Raw genomic sequence first — 26,944 nt, forward strand, 5'->3', positions numbered from 1 at the left:
TAAACCAGGTACTGTAGCTTTGGCACTGTGTGCAGATGCCAAGTCCTGTTGGAAAATGAAATCTGCATCTCCATAAAGTTGGTCAGCAGCAGGAAGGATGAAGTGACTGACTGTGGAAACTTACACTGGACTTCAAGCTACGTGTGCCTCTCCTCTCTTCCTCCGGACTCTGGGACCTTGATTTCCAAATGAGATGCAAAATCTGCTCTCATCAGAAAAGATGACTTTGTTCCACTGTGCGAGGACATTTCATTTAATTTTCATTCTCCAGCAGGATTTGCACATGCCCACACTGCCAAAAGAACCAAAACCTGGTTCAATGACCATGGTATTATTGTATAATTACTGTGTGATTTCATGTAATATTCTAATTTTCTGGGATTTTGAGGGTTTCATAAGCTGTAAGCCATAATCATCAAAATTTTAACAAATAAAGGCTTGAAATATCTCACTTTTCATGTAATGAGTCTATATAATATATTAGTTTCACCTGTTAAGTTGAATTCTTGATATAAATCAACTTTTTGTGATATTCTAATTATATGACCAGCACCTCTACTGTATATATATGGAACAAAAATATATATTATTTTTGGCTCGTGTATATTTGGCTAGTAGAAGTTCTGAATGGCCGGTAACTTAAAAACGTGATTTCACCAAATTCACTGGTGAGTGAAAAACGTCTAGGTAACCTCTGTTCCCTGAGAACAGGAATTGATGCTAATGGTGAATGCCTCAGGTGTGACAGGTGTCTGAAATCACAATCGAATCACAGTAATCCTATTGACCGGCGACAGCCCATGAATCATTAACGTGCGACCTGGAAGTATATAAAGGCGCCTTGCAAACATGATGATCACCTTTTCGTCTGAAGGGACTGTTTGGTAGGCAGGGAACAGAGGTTACAGTCGTTATCTGGACGCATAATGCTTACAACCCTTGCTAGCGAGGGGAGTTTCTCTGCTCAATCCACGGATCTACCCAGCATTTGTGTTTCAAAACACTGAGGCCTGAAAAGGCCTAAATGCTGATCTAGCTGGGAGTCTTTGGCCGTCTGACCAGACTCAGGAGGCCGAGTACTCACAGTGACCCTCAATGAGGGGAGCACATGGTCTGCCTAGTAGGCAAACCAGGCTGTAGGCTAGATAAAAATAGGTTCCGAGAGGGAACCAATAGCAGAAAATTATCCTTAGTCATGCTAGGGTGCAAGCTCGCCTTCAGAAGCTGCCTGCTAAGGCCAGCTGAACTGATAGCAAGCGGCCACTAGCTGCCAGAACCCAGCGTCGCTGGGAGACCACTTACATGGAGGCCTGGTGAGGCTTACTGTGGAGTAAACATTCACATGAGTCTCTGTAAATGGTAAAATGAAAAATCAAACACCTTGGAGATGACAGGTATGTACTATGTTTCAGGAATGGCACAAAGGTGTGTGACTGTTCAAGTCTCTGTCTTTAGATCAGGGTGTTCAATGAGGTGCTTTTTTGTCCTTTGTTGTAGCCTGGGTGTAGTCGGGAAGTTCGGTCTGGACTCGATCCGTTGAGGAGTAATTATGCTCGGCTCCCAGAAGGCTAAGCCAATCAAATTGCCAGGGCGGGCTTTAATCGATGATGGACAGATGATCTGCTGTTACGTAATCACCACGTCATCAAAGAGCGGTTGGGTTGAATTGGTTTTCCACAAAGATAACTGCAGCTGGAGAATTGAGATGTTTAGATTCCGCTATCGCGTTTGTTATAAAAGAAATCGACAGCGCATTCATTTTAAAAGACGAACAGAGAACCGCAATTAAGGCATTTGTCGATCGGAAAGATGTGTTTGCTGTCCTTCGGCAAAAGTGTCATTTATCAGCTGGCTCCGATGGTCGCTAAGAAGATGGGACGCAATGAAAACCAATGGAAGGGAAGGGCTGACGATCTCTTTTCTCTGAAACCTCAGATGAACACGCTTCTTCAGCATGGTCTCGTTCGTCGTCTTTCCATTTTTTTAAATCAGCCAAGTCGTTTTGCAACCGTGTTATAAAGTTGAGACAAGGCAGACAAATGCGAGAAGATTTATTTGCTTTATTGTCGAGATCTAATCCTAAACGGAGAACTTGTTCGTATATACATAGGCCTACTGTTAGGGTGGTGCAGAGACAACAGGGACCCAAGAGCAGATCAATTGAGAATGGAATTTATTGTCCAAAAGGTTGAAGCAAAATAAAACAAAACACAAAATAATTGGTAGCCGAGCCACCAAGTAAGAGGGCGAGGCAGAGTCGAAATCCAATGGACAGGCTGGGGTCAAAACTAGTAGCGAACCAAACGTTTCAAGGAAAAAGCCAAGGCAATAGTCCAGGACAGGCAGGGGGTCAAAAACCGGGTCGAGACGGGGAACAGGAACTAGGCAAATAAACAACAAAACAGGGTTAAATAATCAGACAAGGCTTTAAGTAGTGATGTGACATTTGAACCGAGGCGTCGGGGCTTGTGTCGAGAAAAAATGGGTGTGCCAGATGAAGCCGCGATTCGAGGCTTGTGTTGTTAACGTGAAAATCACGTGACTGATGACAAACGAGGCCTCGGTTTGTGTGGATACGTCATCGGTTCGGTCTGAGTGTCGCTTCCAGATAAAAGGGAGTTCGAAACTCGCGCCACCTTGTGGGTGTTGTCAGGAGTAGTAGTAGCATGTGTAGTAGTGTCAGAGTAAGAGAGTTAGCTCTCATTGTCATTATTGTGTCATATATGTGCTATAGGCTGTATATTATTGAATTATATCAGGTTAGAATAGTTATAGTAAATTGTTATTATTAATTATAGTAGCTATATTATAGGGAGTAGCTATATTATTAATATATTAATTAGATAAGATTATTTGGATTGGATTTTTGGATCTGGTCTGGACTGCTTTTTGATTCGGATTGCCCTTTTTGATGTGTTTGCTTGTTGTTACTTTTCCTGGTAATGGAGCCAGCAAGGAAGAGGAAATCCTCCCCTGTCTGGGCTCAACAGAAGCATCGGTATCCTCATTTATTCCTGCTGGCACTGGCATTTTTATGTTCCCCTGAATCCTCTGTTCCGTGTGCAAGGATATTTTCCAAGGCTGGAGAGGTTTTGTCCAAGAAGAGGAATTGTCTAAACCCCAACACTTGAAAAAAATCTGTTTCTCAATAAAAATCAATGGTAATCCTACCTTCACCCACCCCAAACTGCAAACTCCTCTATATCCACAGTCCCATAAGCACAACACTGCACTAAAACTGTAACCATTCACGGCACAAAACCTCCCAGAAACAATTCTTAACTTTTCCCACCCCAGACTATTATGTTGCAGTTTACTTTATTACACTCCCTCCAACATAAGCACTGCACTCGTTTCACTTTTGTTGTTCATACTGGCACTATCCAAACAATTTATGAATAATTAATGAATTGTGTGTGTGACAGTTGTTTCTGCACAAGTAAATTCAGTCAAAGAAAGATACATATTGTATTTTATACCCAGGCAATGGACAAATGTCTGCTCATGTACTTTTATTATTGCAAATGAAAGGTTACAGATATTACAGTGAGAAGAAAATACATAAATAAATGAAATGGGGGGGGGGGGGGGGATACGGACATCATAAGTTTGCTCAGGTCATTGGTTCAGAATTACTTAATTTGTCTGCTATATCGTTGCACAGTAGCTAGGTGTCACTAGTGAGCAATAATGAATGAAGCTTCGTGTAATGAACCTTTGGGTGAAGCAATGGGCTGCGAGGTATCATTGGTTCAGGAAGCCTCATTTTGCCATCACTAGCTTTAAGGTTTAGAAGCAACCAAAACAAGACTTTCGGGCAAGGGGACAGTGGTGAAACGAACGGAAACCAAGACACAATGACAGAGAACTAAAGAAAGAGAGAAGCATAAGTAGTGGAGAAAATCAGTGCAGAAATGGGAAACAGGTGTGTGAGTAATGAGAGTGAGAGCACTAATTAGAATGGGATTCAGCTGTGATGGTAGAGTGAGGTGAACTGACAATCAAGACACACACAGCAGAAAGGCTGAAGATCAAACCAGAGTCCTGACACATACACCTTTTGTATTTCTTAAATTCTTAAATTATTAAATTATTTTTACAACAACGACAAAGATCGTTTAAACTCATTAATTTACTACTTCTTCCAATGTGCGCTCTGTTGACAACTATGCGTCGCTCAACATACGTCACTTACTGCGTTGCTCTGATTGGTTGTAGGTCTATCCAATTGAGGGCAAATGTTTTTTTTTTTCCTGGTTCGGTTAAGACACGCCTCATAATCAAAGCCCTATGGAGTAGTATCAGACTCACATTCTGCCTAGAATATGAGTATGACGAAGTCAGGCCACATGGATACACCATAGTTGTGTATCTTTGAATTGAATTGTGTTGTGTTGTAAATAAATCCAAACAATCAAAAAGCCATTCTTTTTTTTAAATAGAAAATGCTCACGTGACATTTCAGTTCTTTATCTGCATACGTTTTAAAACCGTATAAGTCTAAACTTCTTATATATGGTTTTCTGAGCGCACACATCCGAAGCCTGGGCACAGAAAGCTGGCTGTCAGATGGCGCGTCCCGTGAGTATTTAACTGTCTTTCACGTCTTATTGTGTTTAAACTGTCAAATACAGACAAGGTTATGTCAAAAACACATAAAGTTCACATAAACACAGTTGTTTATGTCTGTGAATGTGAACAGCAGGGAAAGAAATCACATGAGTATATTATAGCAGTGTATTAAAGTGAAAGCAGCGTAAAATACAGTACCTGCTATATATGCTGTTGTGAATCAAACACAAGAAAAAAAAAACCCTCACTGCTCTTGATTGAATAACTTTAGTAGCTTTAATAAGAATAATTCTTACTTGAATTTAATAATTATTTCTTACTTGAATGCTGCTATTAAATTCTCTGGCAAGGAGATAAACATGGTGTACTATGTACAGCTCACTAAGGGTGTTGTCTATGCTAATAGATCAGATGAGTTTGATAGCAGTCATGAGCGGGGCCTAAATATATACAATGTCAGATTGCTAGAATATGCAAATGGTGTCTGAGACAGTGTTTATAATTTATGGGAATTAAAAAAATAGCAGAGAGTTGATTTTAACTATTATAGGGTGGTTGTGTACTCACTGCAGACACACATTTATGTTCAAACACATCGCACATATGAGTTTTTGATTAAACATATATTAAATGTAAATTCTTCAGTGTCACATGATCCTTCAGAAATCATTTTAATATGCTGATTTGGTACTCAAGAAAAAGAAAACAGTTGCTTCTTGATACATTTAATTTGATTTAATATGAATTATTCCAAACTTTTGACCAGTATAGTGTATGCAGCATACATGGCACGCGTTTGTTGCTGAGTTTAATTTAATTTATTTGCCATTATTATTCATAATTTTTTTTACTTCTAGTGGCAAATGGATAGGTTCAGTATCTCCATGTGAGGCCACTTTCTCACCCTCTCAAATTTAGTAGTGCCCTTTTCTGAAGTGTGTTTTGCTGTACTCTTGACCTTTCCTCTCGACCTTTATAATTCAGAACACCCCAAACATCCTTTGTGGGGCTTTGTCATCTAAGAGCAGGTGAGGAAAACAATAGAGAGTACCTAATTATGGCGTCCTTGATACCGCGCCTGCGAGAGCGCTGACAGCTTGCTAGATTCATATGGACAAGAGGTAAAGCGAGTGCGTCGAGCGGCTGTACAGATGGGCTCCAAACAAATACGGTAAAGCCGCTGGGATAAGATTGTATGGGGGAGGTGGGTGATAAAGTAGAAGGGAGACCAGGGGTAATAAATCAAACAGTGTAGCGGATTGGCGAGGAAGAAAATTTCAGTCAAGCCGTCCACAACTCCCTCCCTCCAGGACAGCAGCCAAGATCTTTATTCAGTTGCTTTGAGTGAGTTTTAGCATGAGGGGATTTATTAAAATACCAGCAGTGTGAAATCAATAGAAGCGTTGGCCTTGAGGTACGATTAACCTTGAGTTTGGTATTTTAGTGACAGGTATCTTTCTGCTGGGGGGAAATGTAGGACAGAGATCTGCATTTGGAATTTCCGAGGATGTTGGAATTTGAAGGACGACCTCCTGTGACCTCCTGTCGAGCATATTTGGGGAGATTTGTACTACGCCTCCAGAAATATTGACCTTTTAAATCTCTCTTTGATGGGATACAGCCAGCTCTGATATGAAGATCCCATACTGTTGTATGTATTAGCTCAAGTTGTGTTGAAATGATAATTTAGAAGAGAAGTGCACTGTTTATGATGAATTTTTTTTTTAATAATGAAAACCAGATTTCAGTGCTCGAGGCAAACTTGAACAGTTCTCGAGACAATAGAATAAGATAGAAAATATGTTTTCAAGCCACAACAAATAAAATGTATTGTCAGTCATATACAAGAATGTATAAAAAAAAAAAAAAGTATTTCTGCTGATTGTGCATGAGAATCAAATATTCTGTGGTGCCTGTTTGGATGTAAGAAAGTGAAGACCATTTGCATAAAGCTGGAATCTCAACACTCAACAGTTACCAACAGTTGCCTCAAGGGGTTTGCAGCAACAAAGCAGGCAGAACTCATTCATTTTTCAATGAGATGGGTGTTTCCAAAAACGTATTGCTCAATTTCTTTCAGATTTTCCTTGACCGGCAATACGTCCCATTTGTGATCATACATCAAATCTACTTAGTCTACCAATAAAATTATAGCTTCCAACAGTAGTAATGCCCACTTTGACCTATAAAGCCACTCAGCAACCAGCAGTGACTGGAAATTAATTACTTTGAGAGGCACAGATTTTTAAAAAAATTTTTTACTGTATCTTACACTGTAAAAAAAGGTAAAATGTTATGGTAAAAAAAAGTTAATTGTTTACTAAATAAGCTCACTTATTAAGATGTTTTATGTTACATCTTATGTTGTTAAAGGAACATTTATTGCACTATGTTTAGTTACACTTTATTTCAATGGCCCACTTTAGACATTCTACTAACAATGAGTATATTTGCAACTACATATCAACTAACTCTCATTAGAGTAGACTGTCTGCTAACACTTTATTTTGATGGTCCCCAACAGAAATTCTACTGACTATAAGTAACTTTGCAACTTCATGTCAACTTATTAACCCAAACTCCAACACCTAACCCTAGTCTACAAATACTAATGAGTGTTAGTTGGCTTAGTTGCAAAGTTACTTATAGTTAATAGAGTGTCTAAAGTGAACCATCGAAATAAAGTGTAACCCATTATTTTTTGTGTTGTGTGTTACCATGACAGTGTTTTGTGTGCTGTTCCATATACATTGACATTAATAACCTGGTTTTGTGTACTAAAATGATTGTTGGCTCTTTGTTGAATACTTTGTTCCTCTTTTGTAAGTCACTTTGGATAAAAGTGTCTGCTAAATGCATAAATGTAAATGTAAATATACAATATTTACCTCAGATTGTGGAAAAGCTTGTGACTAACTTTGATTGGCTTTCTCTTTATGCCTCTTTAAGAAGGTGGTTGTCAGATTATTATAAAGGTAAAACAATTGTTTTATTAATTTGGAATATTAACATTATTTCGGATAATTAATTATTCCCCCCGTAAATTAAATTTAAAACGTTGTAAAACTAAATAAAGCGGCACAGGGTCCTATGCAAGTCATTTAATTATCATGAGTGTCACTGCATTGCTTAAAAGATAAGGAATATATGCTGAAATTGACAATGCTCACCATTAACCATTATCTATAATAATGCTTAAAACTTTGTAACTTTATTTATGTCAACAACTTGGTCAGACAGACATTTGACTTCATGCGCTATCCATCCTTTAACCACGAACAGACAGACAAACAACAGATATCAGAATTATTGCACAGCAAGACTGTTATCTGTCCTTTGTCCAGTTGCCACATGTAAATGTCCATTTTTGTTGCCTCCCAAAACCTTTTGTTAAAAAAAGAAATGTAGCAAACTGCACTGCATGTTTTAAAGGTCATCACTCTCTTAATCTGGGTGTCCTGCTTCCTTCAGTCGCATTACTGGTCCTCCAACAAAGCTAATTTTTATATCTCCCAGGCACAAACTTTGACATATCGCTCAATACAAATAACCACTTTCATGGCGAGATGCTTTAATCATTCATTATTGAATTAAAATGCCATTTTCTATCGCCATTTTCAAAGAGCATGGATGCTAATTGAAGCTAAATGCTGTAGCTTTATTGCATTTGTGTTCCTCTAAAGCCCTGATTAGAGTTTAGTGAAATCAGGGGCTGACATTTTAAACAAGATGTACGCGAGGAAAGCAATCAGACTTCTGCATGCGTGATATTTAACTATTATTTCGCTTGGAGAGGACTACTCCACTGGAGTGCACAGAGGAACAAATGGCATGATTAACATCCTAATCGACAAACGCCTGATACTATGGTAATGTAAACTGAATTGATGACATGGATTTTGCTAAATATCATTGTCCTTACATTGTAACATTAGACATTAATTTGCTAAATGGACAGACTTTAGAACTCCATTCTCATGTTGAAATAATTGGTAAAGATTATAGGAATTCTAAATGATTTAGCTTAGAGCTTGTTCTTTTAAGAAATGGACAATAGTACAAATATTTGTATAATATCAATAAATAAGTCGAAATCAGTCTGGGTCTGCACTACATCTCCCATCATCCTCCCTCACCTTCACCTGCTCATTATCTTCACCGTCATCACCTGTGTTCTGGTTATCATTAGTTCATCTTCATCACCTGTGTCTTGTCAATCACCTTCATCTGTGTCACCTGGTTTTCTTTCATTATCTGTGTGTATTTGAGTTCCTATTCAGCCACTGTTCAGTGGCTGGTTATTGTTTGTGCACACGCACACTGTTTCAAGTGTTGTTTGGATTTTGCTTGTGAAAATAAATTAGAGTATCTTTTTGTACATCGCCTGACCATCTTCTTCTTCATCGGACCTCTTGACGTTACAAATAGAAGCAAAAAATCATTGATAGACAGCAGCATTTAAATACATATGATGATACTAACTAACTAACTAACTTAAATATAATACAATCAAATATATTGTAATATTATACATATGTAATATTATAATTTTTCATAGAATGAATCTGCTGTTGATTTGTTTAACTGGTTATTTTAAATCCAAATAAGCAGACAGATGCACTTAAATCAAATGAACTTTAAATCTTCATTTCCTGACATTAGAAATGGGGTTACTGATTTGACATGCTACTCTTCTTGTTGAAAAAAGAACTGTTTGTTACTGGAGATCATGAGACTGAAGTCATGCAACTGAAAAAAGCTTCCCCACACTGATGTGTTACTGGCAGGGATGCACGTGCCTGTGGGATGCATCTTAAAACCTTTAGACATCACTGAAGGATAAAAAATGGTATATTCAAATAATTAACATTGCCCTCTTGACATGATGTTGATGATAATTTGCTCCGGTGGGATTACCGTACATGACCAAGCCCCTTTATGCCATTGGCAATTAATAGGGGAGAGCACCTAACACATTTTGGTTTTGGCTCAATTATTAAAAAAATAAAAAAGTTAGATTAATCTTTTTTTTGTTTTAGACAAGCAACATACACTAGGACCTACCATTTTCGCACAGTTGCCCCCATATGCAGGGTTAATTTGAAAAGACAGAGGGGTTAGTTGTAACACGTAACACACATAATTTAGTACTATTTTATCTATAGTTTGATATTGTTTGTGCATCTGTATAGATAGATATCCATACATCCATCCCTTATCCAATCATCCTTCTATTACAATAATACATAAATAAATAAATAAATAAAATCATCCAATATTGGAATTGCAATTGAATTATATTTTTTGTGGCAGCTGCATGCAAAATTATTATTATTATTAATAATAAGAGTAATAATAATAAAAACGAGCTTAAAATCACATTTTAAAGGGTTTATTGCATGAAAAACAGGCTATTTTCTTAATAAATAAACACATGATCAATGAATGGTAATCAAATGTTTACCAAATGTCATACTTTGACATTTAAATTCCAACATTGTTTGTGAAAGTCCAACAAAGTTAAATGTAGCAAAATAAATATATAAATAAATACTCAAACCTGAAAAGTTGTGTGGCCCCCTCTTTTCGTTTCATTATCGTTGTACACTTGGCAGCTTAGTTGTAACACTGTGCTGCAACTAACCCCGCCGTATAAAAAATATTTGTTGCTAGGAGTTGCTGACGTTTCAAAATGGTGCTATTTTTTGGCCAACAAGACAGTGATGAAGTTAATATAAAGTTAGATTTGGTGACATACACACCCAACTCAGGAACCGAAAAAAAACGTGTGATGAAAAAATGTACTTGCATGGTGTCAAAACACTCTTTGTCCAGTATCTTCACGAGATCTTATCAAAACTTTCCACAAATCAACGGGAGACCGTCTTCTGGCAGCGAGAGTAAATAAGCGGAAACACAACCTGCTAAACATGTAAAAGGTCCATGTTACATTTAACCCAGCATTAGGTTGTGCCCCGTGCTCCCCTACTTAATAATAAAGAACCAAAAACAGGAGAATTCAAGACATTGTGTACGGTGGTCTGTAAATAATTAAACACAAGTAATAAATGATTAATGTTCTTCATTAAATAGTGCATGTCTTGCTAGTCTCTCTGTAACAAGCGCAGTGCTCCACATTGCTTTGAGGCAGATAATTATGACAGGACTGAAAGAATGGCTTCTCAGCCAAGCAGGAGAATGCACACTGGTATTTTTAGCCAGGAGAGCAGTTTAATTATTTCTGAAGAAAGTGCTGTAAGGATGCTTTGTTTTACTGAGTGTCCTGGCATTCCCCACAATGAAGCATGTAAGGAAGAAACGAGATCCTGCTGATGTATGAGGCATGCAGAGAGGACTACCAGCTCATTCTACAAAAGGCCATGAAGACAACATGAAAAAGACTATCCGATTAGCTTATTCATTTAACATGTTGTTACATGCAAGCCTCATTCCATGCACCTCATTGTTAGCCTAATTGTGAGACCGAGTTTACAATAAGAAATAAAGTCACATGGTAAGATTGTAATTGTGGAAGATAAAAATAAAAAGTTATTGTGAGATTTAGAAATTAAGTCACAATATTGAGATGCAATTGCTAAAAGTAAAGTCTCAGTTGCACAATACAACATTTTTTAAAATTCCAAGATATAAATCGCAACTTTTTAAAAATCTCAATTGTGAGATAAAGATTTTATAAAATAAACCTGCAATTACAACTATTTATTGTACTTTCTAGCCATTTTTATTTTATATCGCAATTCATGTAGCTCAAACTGTAGAGCATTTACCTGTGGCAAGTTTATGAAAAAAATTATACCATGAATGCAATGTAAGTCAATATGGAGTAAAGCTGCTGTAAAATGCAACAGAATATTGTAGCAAAAAAAAAAAAAAAAAAAAAAAAATCTAAAGCCATTGCTTATAATGCATATATCCATGTACTTTACTCTTCAACTATAATAATGTAATGTCTTTTAAATTATCTTTTCTTCATGTTCCCAGAAAATAAATATGATTAATTAGATTATGTAATTATTGTATCATGTAATTAGATTACAAATAGAAACAGCCTTAAAATAGAAACATTTGTGTCCGCCTCAGGGCTGTCATCAGGGGAACAGGGAAATGGCTGGCAGGACATTAAACAGTGCTACTTCTGTGAATAACATCAGAATATGGAACCCATCTTCTGCTGGACACATCGAATTCTATCAAAAACGTGTGTTTCACCCCATTCTTTGAATACGGAATTTACTGCATAAACTTTTACTGTGCTGTGAAAAAACTACCGGCAGTGGTAATACTTTATAATAACGGCATGCTATAAATCATTAATCAAGCATTAGTTAATAGTTAATTCATCATTTATAAAGCAGTCACTACATAGACATTGGTAAGCAGTTTATAAATACAGCTATAAATGCTTTATTCTTGATTTATGAACATATCTATAATGTGTTTAATAATTTCTAAATTAAGTATTATATTATTTACAAACCAGTTATTTAGGAGTTGTCAGTGGTTCATACGATCATTTAGAAAGTGCAAGAACATGATTAATAAATTAATTAAATGTAAATGTATACATCTAATTATATAGACATTTAGTAGTTACTGGTAGTGTGGTAATACATTCTTTATTAACATGTATTTCTACTATAGTTCATGATTAGATAATTCAGGTAGTTATAAAACATTTAGTAGTTGTCAGTTAACTATTTTTGTGAGCTCATCTATGCCTCGTAAAGCTTTTACAAATGAGATTTAAAGGCTCAGTTATCTTCTAAAAAGGAAACACACAACACAGAGTGATACAGAACAGATAAATATTTATTTCAAGATGCAAATTTAACTCTACAACTGTACACTTGATATAAAATGAAAAATAAACCTCTGCAATGTTACAGATAATGAAAATGCAACATAACTGTGGAAATGAAACACAGAGTGACTGTTTTGTACACATTTATTTATTTTTTTGATCATCGCTGATTTAATGTATTGGGAACCCAGAATGTGTATCCATTGACAGAAACATTCATTAGCAGAACTTTGTCCGTTATACGCGTTGTATATTTTCAATAAAACATATTATAGATGTGTCGTCAGATTTAAGATGAAATGCGGTGCAAGTGCGTGCCGAACCGTGGGTGGAGAACAGTACGGTTATTTTTTTTTACAGAGAACTTTACACCCCTAATATGTAGGCCTATATATATACAGCCGACTCACCTAGTTACCTCAACAGTTTTCTGCATCCCTCTGCCAGCCTAACTTCTCACTCTCGGCTAGAGATTCCTCTTCCCAGCCGGTGATACGGGGGAGTCCTCTGGGTTTGGGCTAAAGGCCGATCCCCTCGGACAGCATGGGAAATACGCTTATTTTACTCTTTTATTCTATTCGATGATTTGTAAGTGTGAACTCATGAAACAACTTCCACAGGTAATAGGGGATTATTTATTTATTTATTTATTAAGATTTATTTTAGTCATTTTTGCCTTTTTATTATGATAGGACAGTGAGTAGACAGGAAGCAAAGTGGGAGAGAGAAAAGGGGGGACAGGATCAGGAAAGGTCAACAAGCATTTAAACCAATAAAACCAATATTAAATGGACATTAAGTCGTTTCACTTTTTCAGTCTGTAAATGTAGGTCTGTTTATATGGCTCAACCTTAAACTCGGGTCACCAGAGCTGCCCACAAGGCTATCAGCTCTGATGATAGGACATTATTTTCAACTTGACTGCAAATTATGTTTTATTCTCCATCATTCAATGCACATTGCCGGTACATAAATGTACTTTTATGTTGTCATCGCAGATTAAAATCTATAAATCAAAATATTTATTGCATTTATAATGGGAAAAGCTCAGGTCCCAAGGCTCTATCGCCTATTGCCTCAATGGTGTACAGTGTCTTTGGGTGGATTGCCAGCAGCAGCCATTTTAGGATTGTTTGTGATTTTGTTTTAGTGACTTAAGAGTCCTCTTGACTACCCCTAACTTTTCACAAATTATCTGAAATGCTAAATGCTTTGTAAAATAAAATTAGGACTGACATGCCCATTATTTTTTAAGTGCCTCTAAATCGGCAAGTTAGGAGCTACTTTTAGCCTTAAGATATTTTGTGAATACAGCCCCTGATATCTTAAGAGACTTTTCTTTTCTCCTGAATATTGGTTGCATCTCATTACTTTGATTTGGCAGACAAATGTTTATCAAATTAAGGAGTGAGGCAGTTTTTTGTTTTGTTTTTCACTCTAAGAAATATGAATAATAAAATTATGCCAAACTACTTAAATTGTTTTCATCCTCAAAAATGTCACTCCTTTAATGAAGTTTTATCTTCATGATATCAGGGCAGTTTAAATTGTGTCCCCTAATTTTGTTTAAAAAAACTTCCCCCCCCCCTTAGAAATAATGCTTATAAGGTCTATTCTATTTATATCTTTTATATAAAATCACATATTAATTCTACAAAATAAACGTAAAAAAAAAAAAATAGGTGCTATGCCATTTGCCCATTTGATCTCAATGCTGACTTGGAGACACAACAAAGGGAAAAAAAAGATTGTATTTGTGATTTTTCTTTCCTAAGTAAAGCCACTAGTGGTAAAGGAGAACTAATCTCACAAAGATGTGTACAAATGTCTTACTATGCGGTGCAGGTTGTTCCCTGGAGCTAGAGACTCTCAGCTCTCTCTTTGTCACGAAACTTATAAGGATTACAGTCTGCTGTTGACATAATTTGGAAACTTATCTGGGGGCAGTATATTATTGACTTGTGGGTTGTTTGAGAAGGATTTGGTTGAATTACTAAAGGATTAGATCAGAGCATGTGACCTCCAAGGGTCAGTCTCTAGAGATATTGACTGGGTAAAATTGGTTGAACTTGACATCTCCCTTTAATGGTGCAGAAATGTACTATCTTCCAGTCAAGCCTCCATTCTCCACCTCTCGATCTGTCAATCTCTGAGGCATTCATCTGAGGTTTAATCGCGATGATAAGACAACTTCAGAGATGGACAGCTTGACAATCCAAGTGGTAGTACAGGAAGCATATATCTCAGACTTTCATCAGACCATCATGTGGAAAGTGTCCATAGACACGCATGTGGGGGAGTTTAATGGTCAAGAGGTGCCATGGGGTGGGAAACATGAAATCTTCTGTGCAGTGACTGTGAACTTGATACGTGGACTTGCACACTATAATCACTTTTATGTCTGGCTGTATTTACAGCTTCATTCTGTGTGGGTATGCTCAATTTCGGACAGTCAACAATAATTTGGTTTTGCCATAATTTTGGACTTTGGACATATTTAACAGTGTTATTTAATTATCATTGATATTATAGCTGTTGTTAATGTTTTGTCATATTTTCTGTTATATTTTCTATGTATGATTTAGTTTTAGTGTATTAGTTATTTTAGTACTTCAACTAAACAAAATGAAAAAGGTTGCCTTTGCAAATGTTTAGTGTGATGTATTTTTAAAATATGCATAATCTTTTCTGTTAAAAGACAAATTATGAATTTCATGTAAACCAATATTAAATGGACTTTAAGTCGTTTATTTTTTTTCAGTGTGTAAATGTAGGTCTGTTTATATGGCTTCAGGAGAATTGATTAAACCACTTTTTGGACCCCATTGACTTGTATGGACAAAAAAGACAATTATTTTAACATGTAGGGTTAAGGGGTTTATTTCCCAATAATAATGCCAATAATAATATTAATAATGTGATACTTACCATAGCAAACACTACTAATAAACAACACAGTATAAGAGACCATTCCTCCTTATAAAGAACTTCAAAGAATACTTGATTAGAAAATTGATACCCTTCTGTCATAGCTTTGACTTTCAATTACTGCATTTATCAAAGATTTTCAAATACACATTGTTGATCCCAATGTCATAAAGTTGTCAATAATCAGTGCGAATAATCAGTGACTGAAAGCAATTTTAGTTTAAAGGCCTCCACTATAATTAGCTTCAATCCATCACTGAAGTGGGTGTGCACTTTTAGACGGTGGGCCGTAATTACGAGCTGTCTCTGTGACTTGCTGCATCTCACAATCTAATCATAGCTAAGCCTCCAAAACCCCCACCTGCCCTCATACAAGACTCTCTGACCATTTACATTTATACAGCACATTTATTTATAATTATAACTCCTTACCCTCAAAAACTTATTTTAATAAATAAGGTTCTGATTGTAATTATTGTTGAAAATTGCAAAACTGTCATTAAAAATAACCTGGTTACGGAGAATAAGATGCTTCAAGTAGCCTACATGATAGGGCTGTAAACGATTAATCGCGATTAATCGAATCCCAAAAAAAGTTTGTTTACATACTATATGTGTGTGTATTGTGTATAATTATTTTGTATATATATGTAAATACACACACATGCATGTATATATTTGAGAAATATTTGCATTTATATACTGCATATATTTATATGATTTATATTATATATAAATAGAACAATTTCATATATAAATAACACATTTGTCTTAAATATATGCATGCATGCGTGTGTATTTATACAAAACAATTATACACAATACACACACATATATTATGCAAACACAAACTTTTATTTTGGATTCGATTAATCGCAATTAATCGTTTACAACCCTACTACATGTTCAAATCTGTATTTCCAAAATATGCCCCGAATGTGCTGGGTTAATATAATGCTTTCTGCCACTGTGTGTTCAGATTACCCATAATGCCAGTTGCTTTTCATCTCCACTCTCTGTCAAACATTGACCTTTTCTTGCATTAGCCTTATTTTAAAACAATGCCACACTATTTATGTGCCAGCAGATATGATCAATGTATGGCAGATTGGCCCTTTAAGCATTATTAGAAGCCTATTAATACCTACCCAACACTCATTTTCCTTGACTTAAATATCAAAGTAGCAAATGTGTAGCAGGCCTTTTTATGCAATAAGATCACTGGCAATACCTGACATGTATTTTTATTCATTCAATATTTACACAGCTATTACAAAATATCTGACATACCATAAACTTACATTTACTTACTATGTAAAAGTAGTCAATTTGCATGCCCCCCCCCCCCCCCCCCCCCAAAAAAAAGATTTGTACAAGTCTGAGTACAAGTAAAAACACATACAACAGAAGATATTGGGATTAAAAACTGTACAGCATTTACATTCCATTATATTTGCATGAACACACTTTTTAAAGTATTGATTTAAACTATTGATTAATTCCTGATCGAAAACTGGGGGTCTTTTTTTTTCTTTTCTTTTAAAAAAAAAGAGAAAAGAAACAAAAAGAGAAAAGAAAAGAAAAAGCCTTAAAATAACATACTGTGATTCTTGGGAAGGAATTGCACACCATGAAATAAATGGGGATTGTTGGTAACTTTATCAACAGTGAATTATTTAAACAAAAGTTCCATTAAAGAAAAACAAGCAAGCAAACAAACAAATAAATAAAGAAATAAAAACTAAGTAAGTTAATCAGGAGTCAGCAAACTATGGCGTAAATTAGGGGTCAGCAACCAAGTTAGGAGCTATTAATGCTATTAAAGTGTAAGATTGTAACTGTGCTTTATTCAACAAAAGTGCACAGCTCTGACAAAACCATTCACATGCATCTGCACACAAACAAGATGTTTCTTTTTTCAAAATTCAAATAATCACCACATTCTCCCAGCTGTTTGATGTCAATACCAAGATTAAAAAAAAGACGTTCTGCACTCTCAAGATACTTTATTCAATTTAAAAACAGTGCTAATAAAAGGTCACAGACATTTTGGCTAAAGGCGTCTTTCGTACTTTTAGTCACCTATTGTAGATAAAGTAGGCCTACATAAACTCAGTATACAGAATCCATTGCATTCCACCCACAAATTAAAAACAAACATTAAACCCATTTTAAGAAAAAATTGCTTCAGAAATATTTAAAATTTGATACTCATGAAATCAATTTGTGATTAATTATGTTATGATGGGCAACATGTATCATCAGGCTTCACATATAAAATGTATAATTTTTTTCCCGTTAAATATAAATAAAATTTTTAAAACATATATTTATAATGATATAATACATTTCTGGCGGGGTTAAATAGAAAAATTAAAAATGTCACTCCATGACAAAAGAGTTGACAACCGCATGAAGTAAATAAATTGAATAGCTTTAGCACTAAAAGAACAGTGCCAAATTGCATCTATTTCAGAGTCAGACATTAGTTACATAAAACACCTAACTGTATAGGCACTAATTGAAATGTCTTAATCATCTACAGGATCGGCAGGTTTACAGATGATCACATTGCAATAATAAGCAAATGAGGGCATAGAGCTGAAGTGAGTCATTTTTGTGCCATGAGAGTCACAAAATGGAATTGCAAGAAAAACTACTGTTTTTAAACAGGTTTCCTCACTTCCCCCATCTTCCTGTGGTCAAACAAGCATATTACGCCGATCTCATGCTATTGCTGTAGCCAGTGTTGCTGTGTCCAGCTGGTTGGTGATGTTTTGATAGCACCACAGCATTTATAAATATAGCTTGCTTATTGTTGTCTCTGCATAATAAGCTGTGATAGGATATTGTAAAAATACTGTATTGTAAAAAAAAAAGTTTTTGCCATCGAAACAAAATGACACACTTCATCATTCAAATGATTAAGTCTATGGGTATTTTTTTAAACTGTAGAATCCTTTCTGCTGACTACTTCTCAAATGGGGTTACACTGGATAAAATATTATAAATGACACCAGTAATGGCTTATCTTTCTCAGCACAAAGACAAAAGGAAACTTAAGTGCAATAATAACCTTTTTACTTGCAAGATAGTTTATGGTAATTATCCTAAATATTAAAACACTATGTACTAACACTTGTGAAATATGAATACAAAATAAGATTCCCTTTTGAATGGGAACTCGCACTGTGTCCTCTAGAGGACCCTATGGGAAATACTTCCAGCATGTATCTATATGTATCTATATGTGACAATTGCATTGGCCAGTGACAACCTATGACGCCATTACCGGTGCAACAGTGAATATAAAAGGGCACCTGAGGAACACGTCACCCTCTTCTTTGTTTTCAGGGACAGTTTGTTGTGACACAGTAAGCAATGAAAGAACTAGATAATAACAAAAAAGAAAATGTCTAGTGAGAAGCGCTTCCGTGTCCTTGGTTTCTGACACCAGCACGCCAACTATGCTAACATTGAAGGGATGCGTGAGCATGGATACGTGTCGATGGCCCCTCTTGAAGAGATGTTTGCAAGCTCTTAGCAGGGGAGCCATCGACACTGAAGGCACTTTGTACACAATGGCGGTGCTTCAAGAGTATGAGGCTGCCTTTATTAAATTAATGAAAAATAAAGCTTCAACCCCAGACGTTTCCAAGCATCACAGCAGTAATGACTTTATGTCTTTAAAAAATATATATTTACTTACAAGATTGATAATATCAGGGAGAAAATTATAACTATCCAACCGTCTAATAGAGTATCGCATCAGGCAGTGCATTGTAGTCTCCTTGAGGAAAATTTTAATTAATTTATTATAGGAGATGAAGAATTTTCTAAACTCGTTAAATCATTTAAATCGACAACATGTATGTTAGACCCTATAGCGACTAAGCTATTGAAAGAGATGCTTCCGGAAGTCATAGATCCTCTTCTTAATATCATCAATTCAACTTTGTCATTAGGATACGTACCAAAAACTTTTAAGCTGGCTATGATTAATAGGCTTGTTAAAAAAACACAACTCAATTACAGGCCGATCTCGAACCTTTTCTGTCAAAGATACTAGAAAAGGCAGTATCCTCACAACCATGTTCCTTTTAAGAAAGAAATTGTATCTGTGAGGATTTCCATTCAAATGATTTTCTCTTATCATCCGATCTTGGTTGTATCTCTCTATTAGTGTTACTTGATCTTAGTGCTGCATTTGATACTATTGAACACAACATTCTTTTAAATAGACTCAAAAATGATGTTGGCATTAGTGGAATTGCATTAGCATGGTTTAAATCATACTTATCTGACCGTTATAGTTGTAGCAGTAAATGAAGAGATGTCTTCAAAAAGTTAATCAAAAAGTTAATCAAAAGTTCAGTGTGGCGTACCACAAGGTCATGTGCCAGGACCTTTGCTGTTCACTCTGTACATGTTACCCTTAGGAGATATCATTAGGAAGCATGTTATTAGTTTTCACTGTTATGCTATTTCTTCACGCCCTGACAAAACTTTCCAATTCATAAAATTAACGGAATGCATAGCTGACATAAAAAACTATATGACTAGTAATTTCCTACTACTTAATTCTGAAAAAAAAAAAAAAAACTGAGATTCTAATTATTGGACAAAAAACTTCCTCACTTAATAACCTAGAATACGGTCTAACACTTGATGGCTGCTCTGTCAAGTCTTCGTCGATGGGTTAAGAACCTGGGTGTGCTCTTTGATACCAATCTTTCATTTGAAAGTCACGTGTCTAGTATCTGTAAAACCACATTTTTTCATCTTAAAAATATATATAAATTATGTCGTATGCTCTCAATAACAAATGCGGAACAATTAGTTAATGCGTTCATAACATCAAGGCTAGATTATTGTAATCCTATTATGTGTGGTTGCCCTGCACGCTTAATAAAAAAAAACTACAGCTTGTCCAAAACGCAGCAGCTAGAGTTCTTACTAGAACCAGGAAGTATGACCATATTAGCCCGGTTCTGTCAACACTGCATTGGCTCCTTATTAAACATCGTATACATTTTAAAATATTGCTGATTACTTACAAAACACTAAATGGTTTAGCTCCCCAGTACTTGAGCGAGCTCTTAACACATTATAGTCCTTCACGTCTATCAAAATTCCGATCTCAAAATTCCTGCACGTTGATAATAACAAAATCGAGTAACAAAATCGACTGCTGGCGGTAGATCCTTTTCCTATTTAGCACCAAAACTTTGGAACAGTCTTCCTAACATTGTCTGGGAAGCAGACACACTCTGTCAGTTCAAATTTAGACTAAAAACAATTCTTAAGGCCAGCCAAGTAGTTTGTTGAGGGTTGGTTTGTAAAGAAGGACTACATGCCTTGACACATATATATATATTCAAACGCGCATTCCCTATAGACTAAACACGCGATGTGCATGTGCACGCTGTCTGCGTTTTAGCAGGTTTGCGCAGAGATAACCTTTTTTTCCCAAAAATGTTCAAGGCTTGCACCCTGGAATCTATTTCAGGGTTTGCGTTCTCGAGCCACTGCAGGCTCTGTTTTGTGCGGATGAGTGGGCCGGAGCGCGTTAAGTGTTTTCTGTTAGAACGGTGTCGTGTTAGTGGCCCCTAAGTTAATAACTAATGATCTTTGCAACATAAGTGAATCAATCAATCAAAACTAACTTTAGCAGGACAATTACTTTATTCTAGAGCTGCTGTAAAGCCAAAACAATCTCTGTTACTGTAATGTGTTCTATTTTTTCTATTGGCACTGTAAAGATGCTTTCAATCCAGAAACAATCTATATTGTTAAAAGCGCTATATAAATGAAGGGGACTTGACTTGACTTGACTTGTTGAAGGAATTGGACCTGGGTCAAGGTCAGTTACTGAAGCTGTAACTGTCTATTATGACCAAGTGTCATTTTGCCTTCTCTCATTTAGAGAGTCATTCTGCTGAGACAATATTATCCGCACAGACAATATTATCATTTAGCTCTTTGGAGCATTTTTGATGAGATTATTGTTGGCATAGGGTGGAGTTGTTTTTGTTTGGAGAGTCGTCTTGTTTAGGCCTCCGCTCTCAGAGCTGCGCATAGACAGTAAGCTGAGGGTAAGGCCCTCTCTCATTCAGAGAGCCATTCTGCTGAGGCCTCCGCTCGATAGAGCTCCACACAGGCAGTATTATCAATTGAGTGTTTTTTTGGGCCTCTTTGATGGGACTGTTTCTGGCGCAGAGTGTAGTCAGGCCTCCTCTCATTTAGACATCTTTGTGCTGATGCCTCCGCTCTAAGAGCTTCGTATAAACAGTGGTATTGGAGTGTTGGGCTCTTTGGGACCCTCTTCAGTTACTGTCTTTAGGGTTGAGTGTAGTAAGGCCTCCTCTCACTCAGAGAGTCGTTCTGTTGAGGCCTCTGCTCTGCTGTTGAGAGCTCCGTATAGACAGTCTTTTTAATAAATATGGCTCTTTGGGAGCCACTTTGATGAGACTGTCCCCAGCATAGAGGTAGTTAGGGCTCCTCTCATTTTAGAGAGTCATCTTGTTGAGGCCTTCGCTCCTCGGAACTCCGCGTGGGCACCAGTAGCAATTTGTTAGGCACTATGTGTGCCTCCTTGATAGTTATTCTTAGCTAGAATATTATTATTCATAGTTAGGCATCCTCTCGCTTTAGAGAGTAGTTATGTTGAGGCTTCTGTCCTTAAAGCTCTACTAAGCAGTAGTGCTAAGATGTTAGGCTCTCTGTGAACATCCAATGATGCTACTGTTTTGATTTAAAGCATTGCAAGGTCTCCTCTCGCTATAGAGAGCAATCCTTTTGAGGCCTCCGCTCCCCAGTGCTCCGCCTAAAACAATTCCAAGTTGTTATATGGCGTTCACACCGAACGCAAATTGAGCGTCAAATTCACTTCTATCGCGTCTAGTTGGACGCTGAACATTTTGAATCCACTCGCGAAATGGGCGCGCGTTTAATGCGAGCGTTTGAAGCGTTCGAGGTGAAATTTGCTTCTTCAGGGAGGGGCAAGTGCTAGGCGGTTGTCTGTTTGAAAGATGGCTGATGTTGATTGAGCATTCATAGAGAGAGTCAGGTAAATTTTGGTTTACCTTGAGCCCACTTCTTTTTATGTATATGGAATTTTCCCAATAAAACACATACTATAACTGTATAATATGTTGTTCTTTACATTCCGAATTGTCGTTCTGAGTTCTTGAATGAGTGCCTCCGGGCGGGCCAGCACCCGTTTATCATGTCACTTCACCATGTGACAGCAGGAAGCAGGCTCCTGATTGGTTAACGCAGCTCGAACAGACACCAAAGTTCAGATTTTTCAACTCGGATGTCAGACACAAATTCGATTCAAACGGGTGAATGCACAAAAAGCACCAAATAAAATCACTCATGTGTATCCCGCCAAGTGCTCAATTCTGGACGCGCAAATGAGGTGAAATCGTGTCGTACCACGCTAAATGCATCTATCGCGCCGCAGGACCTCCAGACTACTTTGACTTAACATGGAAATCACTCGCTCCAGACACTCAATTTGCGTTTGGTGTGAACATAGCATTAGGCTTTTACCTCCATGGAAGCTGTATAGATCCTGAGGAGGCCTCTCTGCGGCCTGGTAGAGTCAATCTACTTTCCAGGACTGGATTCTGGTGTAAAGTGGTATTGTCTTTAGGAATACAATCTCCTCTCATTTGGGGCCTCTGTGAGAGTGCTAATCTAGAGTTTCTGCTTAGGCAGACAGGTCATAGGCAGACAGGTCAGAGGCTAGACAGTGGAACTAGCCTCCCTGGTGGTTTTAGGGGTGACACTGTTGTCCCCTTGAGGTGACAGGCTGGGGTTAATGCACTTTCCCTCTGGCCAGATTCCCTTTAAGGAATCTAATTTTAAGTATGATTCCAAAACTTTTCAACTTTACACGTGTGCCAAACTTATGTGATCCTGCGAGGAAGAGAGCAAGGTACTGTATCTTCCTCATTTAGAGTATGTAGTGGCTGAAAGGAATAGTGTCACTGACAACCAACTGGTGCGTCCTTTGGGGAATTTTTGACTCTAACAGCTTGGTCAATGTTAAGGCTTATGTTACAAGGTATACATTCCCCTCAGCATAGTGGAGTGGTTATTTGTTCCCAATAGTGTCCTTTAGTGGATGTAGTGCGAGTTCCCATTCGAAAGGGAACGTCTCAGGTTACGCATGTAATCATGGTTACACTGCGTCTCGTTGCCATGCTTCTTTGATGCCTACAACGTCTCCGTCAGACAAAGTGTGTGACGTGTTCCTCAGATGCCCTTTTTATAGTCATGGTCACACCAGTAATGACTTTATAGGCTGTCTCTGGCAAGACACCGGTCATGTTGGAAGAATATCCCATAGTGTCCTCTAGAGGACGCAGTGTCTCGTTCCCCTTCTCAGGAAATCATGGTTACATGCGTAACCTGAGATGTGTTTTCATGAAGGCTCCCTCAAAACATAATTTTTTTAGATAATGTGTAGATCCAGCAGTGGATATTTTCTGGCCATGTTTAAAACAAAGCTTTTATCATTGGAGATGTCTTTTTTTCATAAATGATTTGTGCTTTATTTTTTTTCCAACCACACAAAAAAAAAAACTGTCACATGTCCAAATCAAACACCTATTTCAGTGAACATACTAGTATCAGACAGAAAAACAGACATAACTTCATATAGCTCAGATACATTTTTGTGTACTTGTGATGTACGCAAAAAATACAAGAGACATACATTGGCTGCAATTTAATGTGAAGTACCAATGTAACATGCATGATCATTTTTGTCATGGGCTTCAATAAAACTATTTAATTCTTATTTACATTGTCCTTCATAGTCGGTAAGTCAAAGGCATTCATTTCTGTTTGCTTAAAGGTACACTCAGTAATAATAATAAAAAAAGAAATGTTATAATTTCTTAAAGTTTTACACATAAAGTAGTTATTGAAAAATGATGGATGCTCTGCTAAAAGCTTAGCATGGGTTGCCTAATGAACATATTGGGCAGACATGTCGAGATCACATGACCAGACAGATATTACTTTATCTTGGCTGTTATCAGACACTTTTGCTCAAGAACTAAAATTAATTAAATCTGACTGTGAACAGCACATTTCTACAACTGAAACCTTTTGCTTATATTGTATAATTCTACGCTCCAGGCCCCTAAGTGTCAGTTTACGTCCAAGATGACCAGTGCAACATAAACAAAACATTACAGAGTGCACCTTTAATATTGTTGTGTTCTGGCTTTATAAAACCGCTGGTGGTATTTCCACCTTATTTATACTTTACAATAGCTATCCCTTTATTAAAAATTTCTCAAAACAAAAAAATATTATAGACTAAATAAATACTTGAATATACAGAGATGTAAGCGTTTTGTAACCAGTTGCTCACCTCTAAATTGATATAATAGTGTTATTTTGACATTCAGGTCCCTGCTTGCATAAAAGTCTCTGTGGCAGGATCCAATTTCGAATCTCAAATTCGCTTCAATTTTTTAATCGATAATGAATCACATTCACACTCCAACTCCAACTCCAAAGAGAATAAACATCTGCTTGCACACTCAGTCTACTGCCATAAATAATGGAGACACACAAATAAAACTCTACTTTTACATTCATTTGAACCTCCATTTTCTGGAATGAGTTTTTCCATTCTGCCTTAAAAGCGTGGCTTTGTAAATCCATCATTTCACATGGCAGTGAAAGATGGCACTAACCTCTTGTGAAATCTTACATCTCTCCTCCTCTTCGTGTGCAATGAATAATGTCCTCAGCAGTGCAATATCTTTATGAAAGCCTTTCTGAACTCCACATTGAAAGTGGTATATATGATGGGGTTGACGGCGCTGTTCACATATCCCAGCCAAGTGAAAGCATTGTACATTTCCAGTGGCACCACGCAGGTCGTGCAGTGAGTTTTCAAAATGTGAGTAATAAAAAAGGGCAGCCAACAAATAATGAAAACACCTGCAACAGAGAAAATAAGCTGTGGTATTCTGAGGACAAGACCTCAATCTAGGACTTACGCCTAAGCAATACTTCTGTAAAATGACAGCATTGTGATCTCACCTAGAACAATGGCCAGCATCTGAGTAGCCTTCTTCTCTTTATGCTGAGAAATCTTCCTCTTGCTCATGGTTTTGGTCACTGTAGTTCGCGTTTTGCCATTGGGCAGTGCCTGAGTTTCAACAGGTTTGGCTTCTTTAGGGGTCTGGACCTCCTTGGCATGGCCATTTTTCTCATCTCCATTTGACTGACATTCAGCGTGGGAGGGAGAGGCATGGATGGGGCTTGGGTTGGCCAATAGGTCGATGACCAGAGTGGATGCCTGTTTCTTTTTCTCTAGAGGGCTGGTGCCTGCCACAATATCCACCCCCACATCACAACCCTGGTGCAGGACCTCCTTTATCAGTTTCTGTTGAAGATGTGTTTATCATTAATTGTATAATGACACTTTGAATCTGTACAGTATGTCATGTACTAGTAGATCCAACGTAGGAAAAAAGTAAAACAAATAAATAACTGAAAATTGTTACGTGTGAAAATAAAAAGGGCATTAAAGCTTATTTGCCCTAACCTACCAGTTTCTGACAGTGGTAATTGGTGACCTTATGGCCTCTCATTAACTATTCACATTTAAAGTAGTAGCTAAATCAATGCTTATTTAACACAGACAAGCTGTCAACATGGGTGTATGACTCACAGTAATCCAAGTATTATCCATCTGATGTGATATATGACTCACAGTAACCCAACTGTAACAAACATGCAGTTCATGAAAGAGAAGAATTTACAGATGGAGTTTACCTCCCTAGTGACGAAATAGTATACTTAAGCGCAATTTTTTTAACATTGACTCTAGTATATCTTAATGTATTTGTGGCCCACAATAAATTGGTATACTTAAAGGAAAACTCCAGCGCAAAATGAACCTTTGGTCTAATTACACATTGTTACCTAGTCAACCGTTATCTGAGATTTGTTTTCATGATTATCGAATGTAAATAGTTTTATCTCTAAAAACAGTTTAGCCTATAACGCTAGTATAACGCTAGTATATGGGGCATAGAGTAATGACAAATAAAAATCGCTTGTTAATACCACTAACAAGGCTCAAAATAGCCCCACACTAACACGGTAGCATAATGAGGGTCCCTACCTTCAAACCGAAGCATTGAGAACTTTGACAGTGTCCAGACAGTTTAATAAGAAGATATTTTATACATACAGTCAACTTCACGTATACAAGCAGAAGCCATCTTTGAAAAACAGACTCGATCAGTCAATCAACGAAACGCCGATCTAAATGCGCTGGACCATATGAGATTCTACACAGTTTCTACGCTGAAAAGGTGTGGACACATTTATTTTTGCGGCTGACATTTACATATGCATTTGTAGGAGTTTCCCTTTCAGATGCAAATTTTGTACGATGTACTAATGTTTGCACTAGTCAATTTACTGGTATTTTGTGGCATTATTTAATGCCCCAAAAAAGCATGTCTTAACCCATTTTCCGACATGGCTGCAATTTTTGCTGCTAGGAGGAGACACCGCAGAGAACAGACAGCAGGGAGAAAATAGTTTCCACTCATATTCATTTCTTTGGAATGCCAG

At 37.0% G+C, this 26,944-nt stretch overlaps 1 protein-coding gene across 1 annotated transcript in view; it reads right to left on the reverse strand.

Moving 5' to 3' along the window:
- Window positions 1–24,056: 24,056 nt before the first annotated feature.
- drd2b (dopamine receptor D2b) overlaps window positions 24,057–26,944 on the reverse strand; it is an 85,678-nt gene continuing 82,790 nt past the window's right edge. Inside the window, exons 7-8 of the mRNA XM_079606018.1 lie at window positions 25,397–25,742; window positions 24,057–25,294 (exon numbers count right to left, since the gene is read on the reverse strand). Coding sequence (XP_079462144.1) covers window positions 25,098–25,294; window positions 25,397–25,742 — 543 coding nt within the window. The 3' untranslated portion in view covers window positions 24,057–25,097. The remainder of the gene's footprint in view (window positions 25,295–25,396; window positions 25,743–26,944) is intronic.

Source organism: Phoxinus phoxinus (genome assembly GCF_949152265.1).
Source record: "Phoxinus phoxinus genome assembly, chromosome: 3".
NCBI lineage: Eukaryota > Metazoa > Chordata > Actinopteri > Cypriniformes > Leuciscidae > Phoxinus > Phoxinus phoxinus.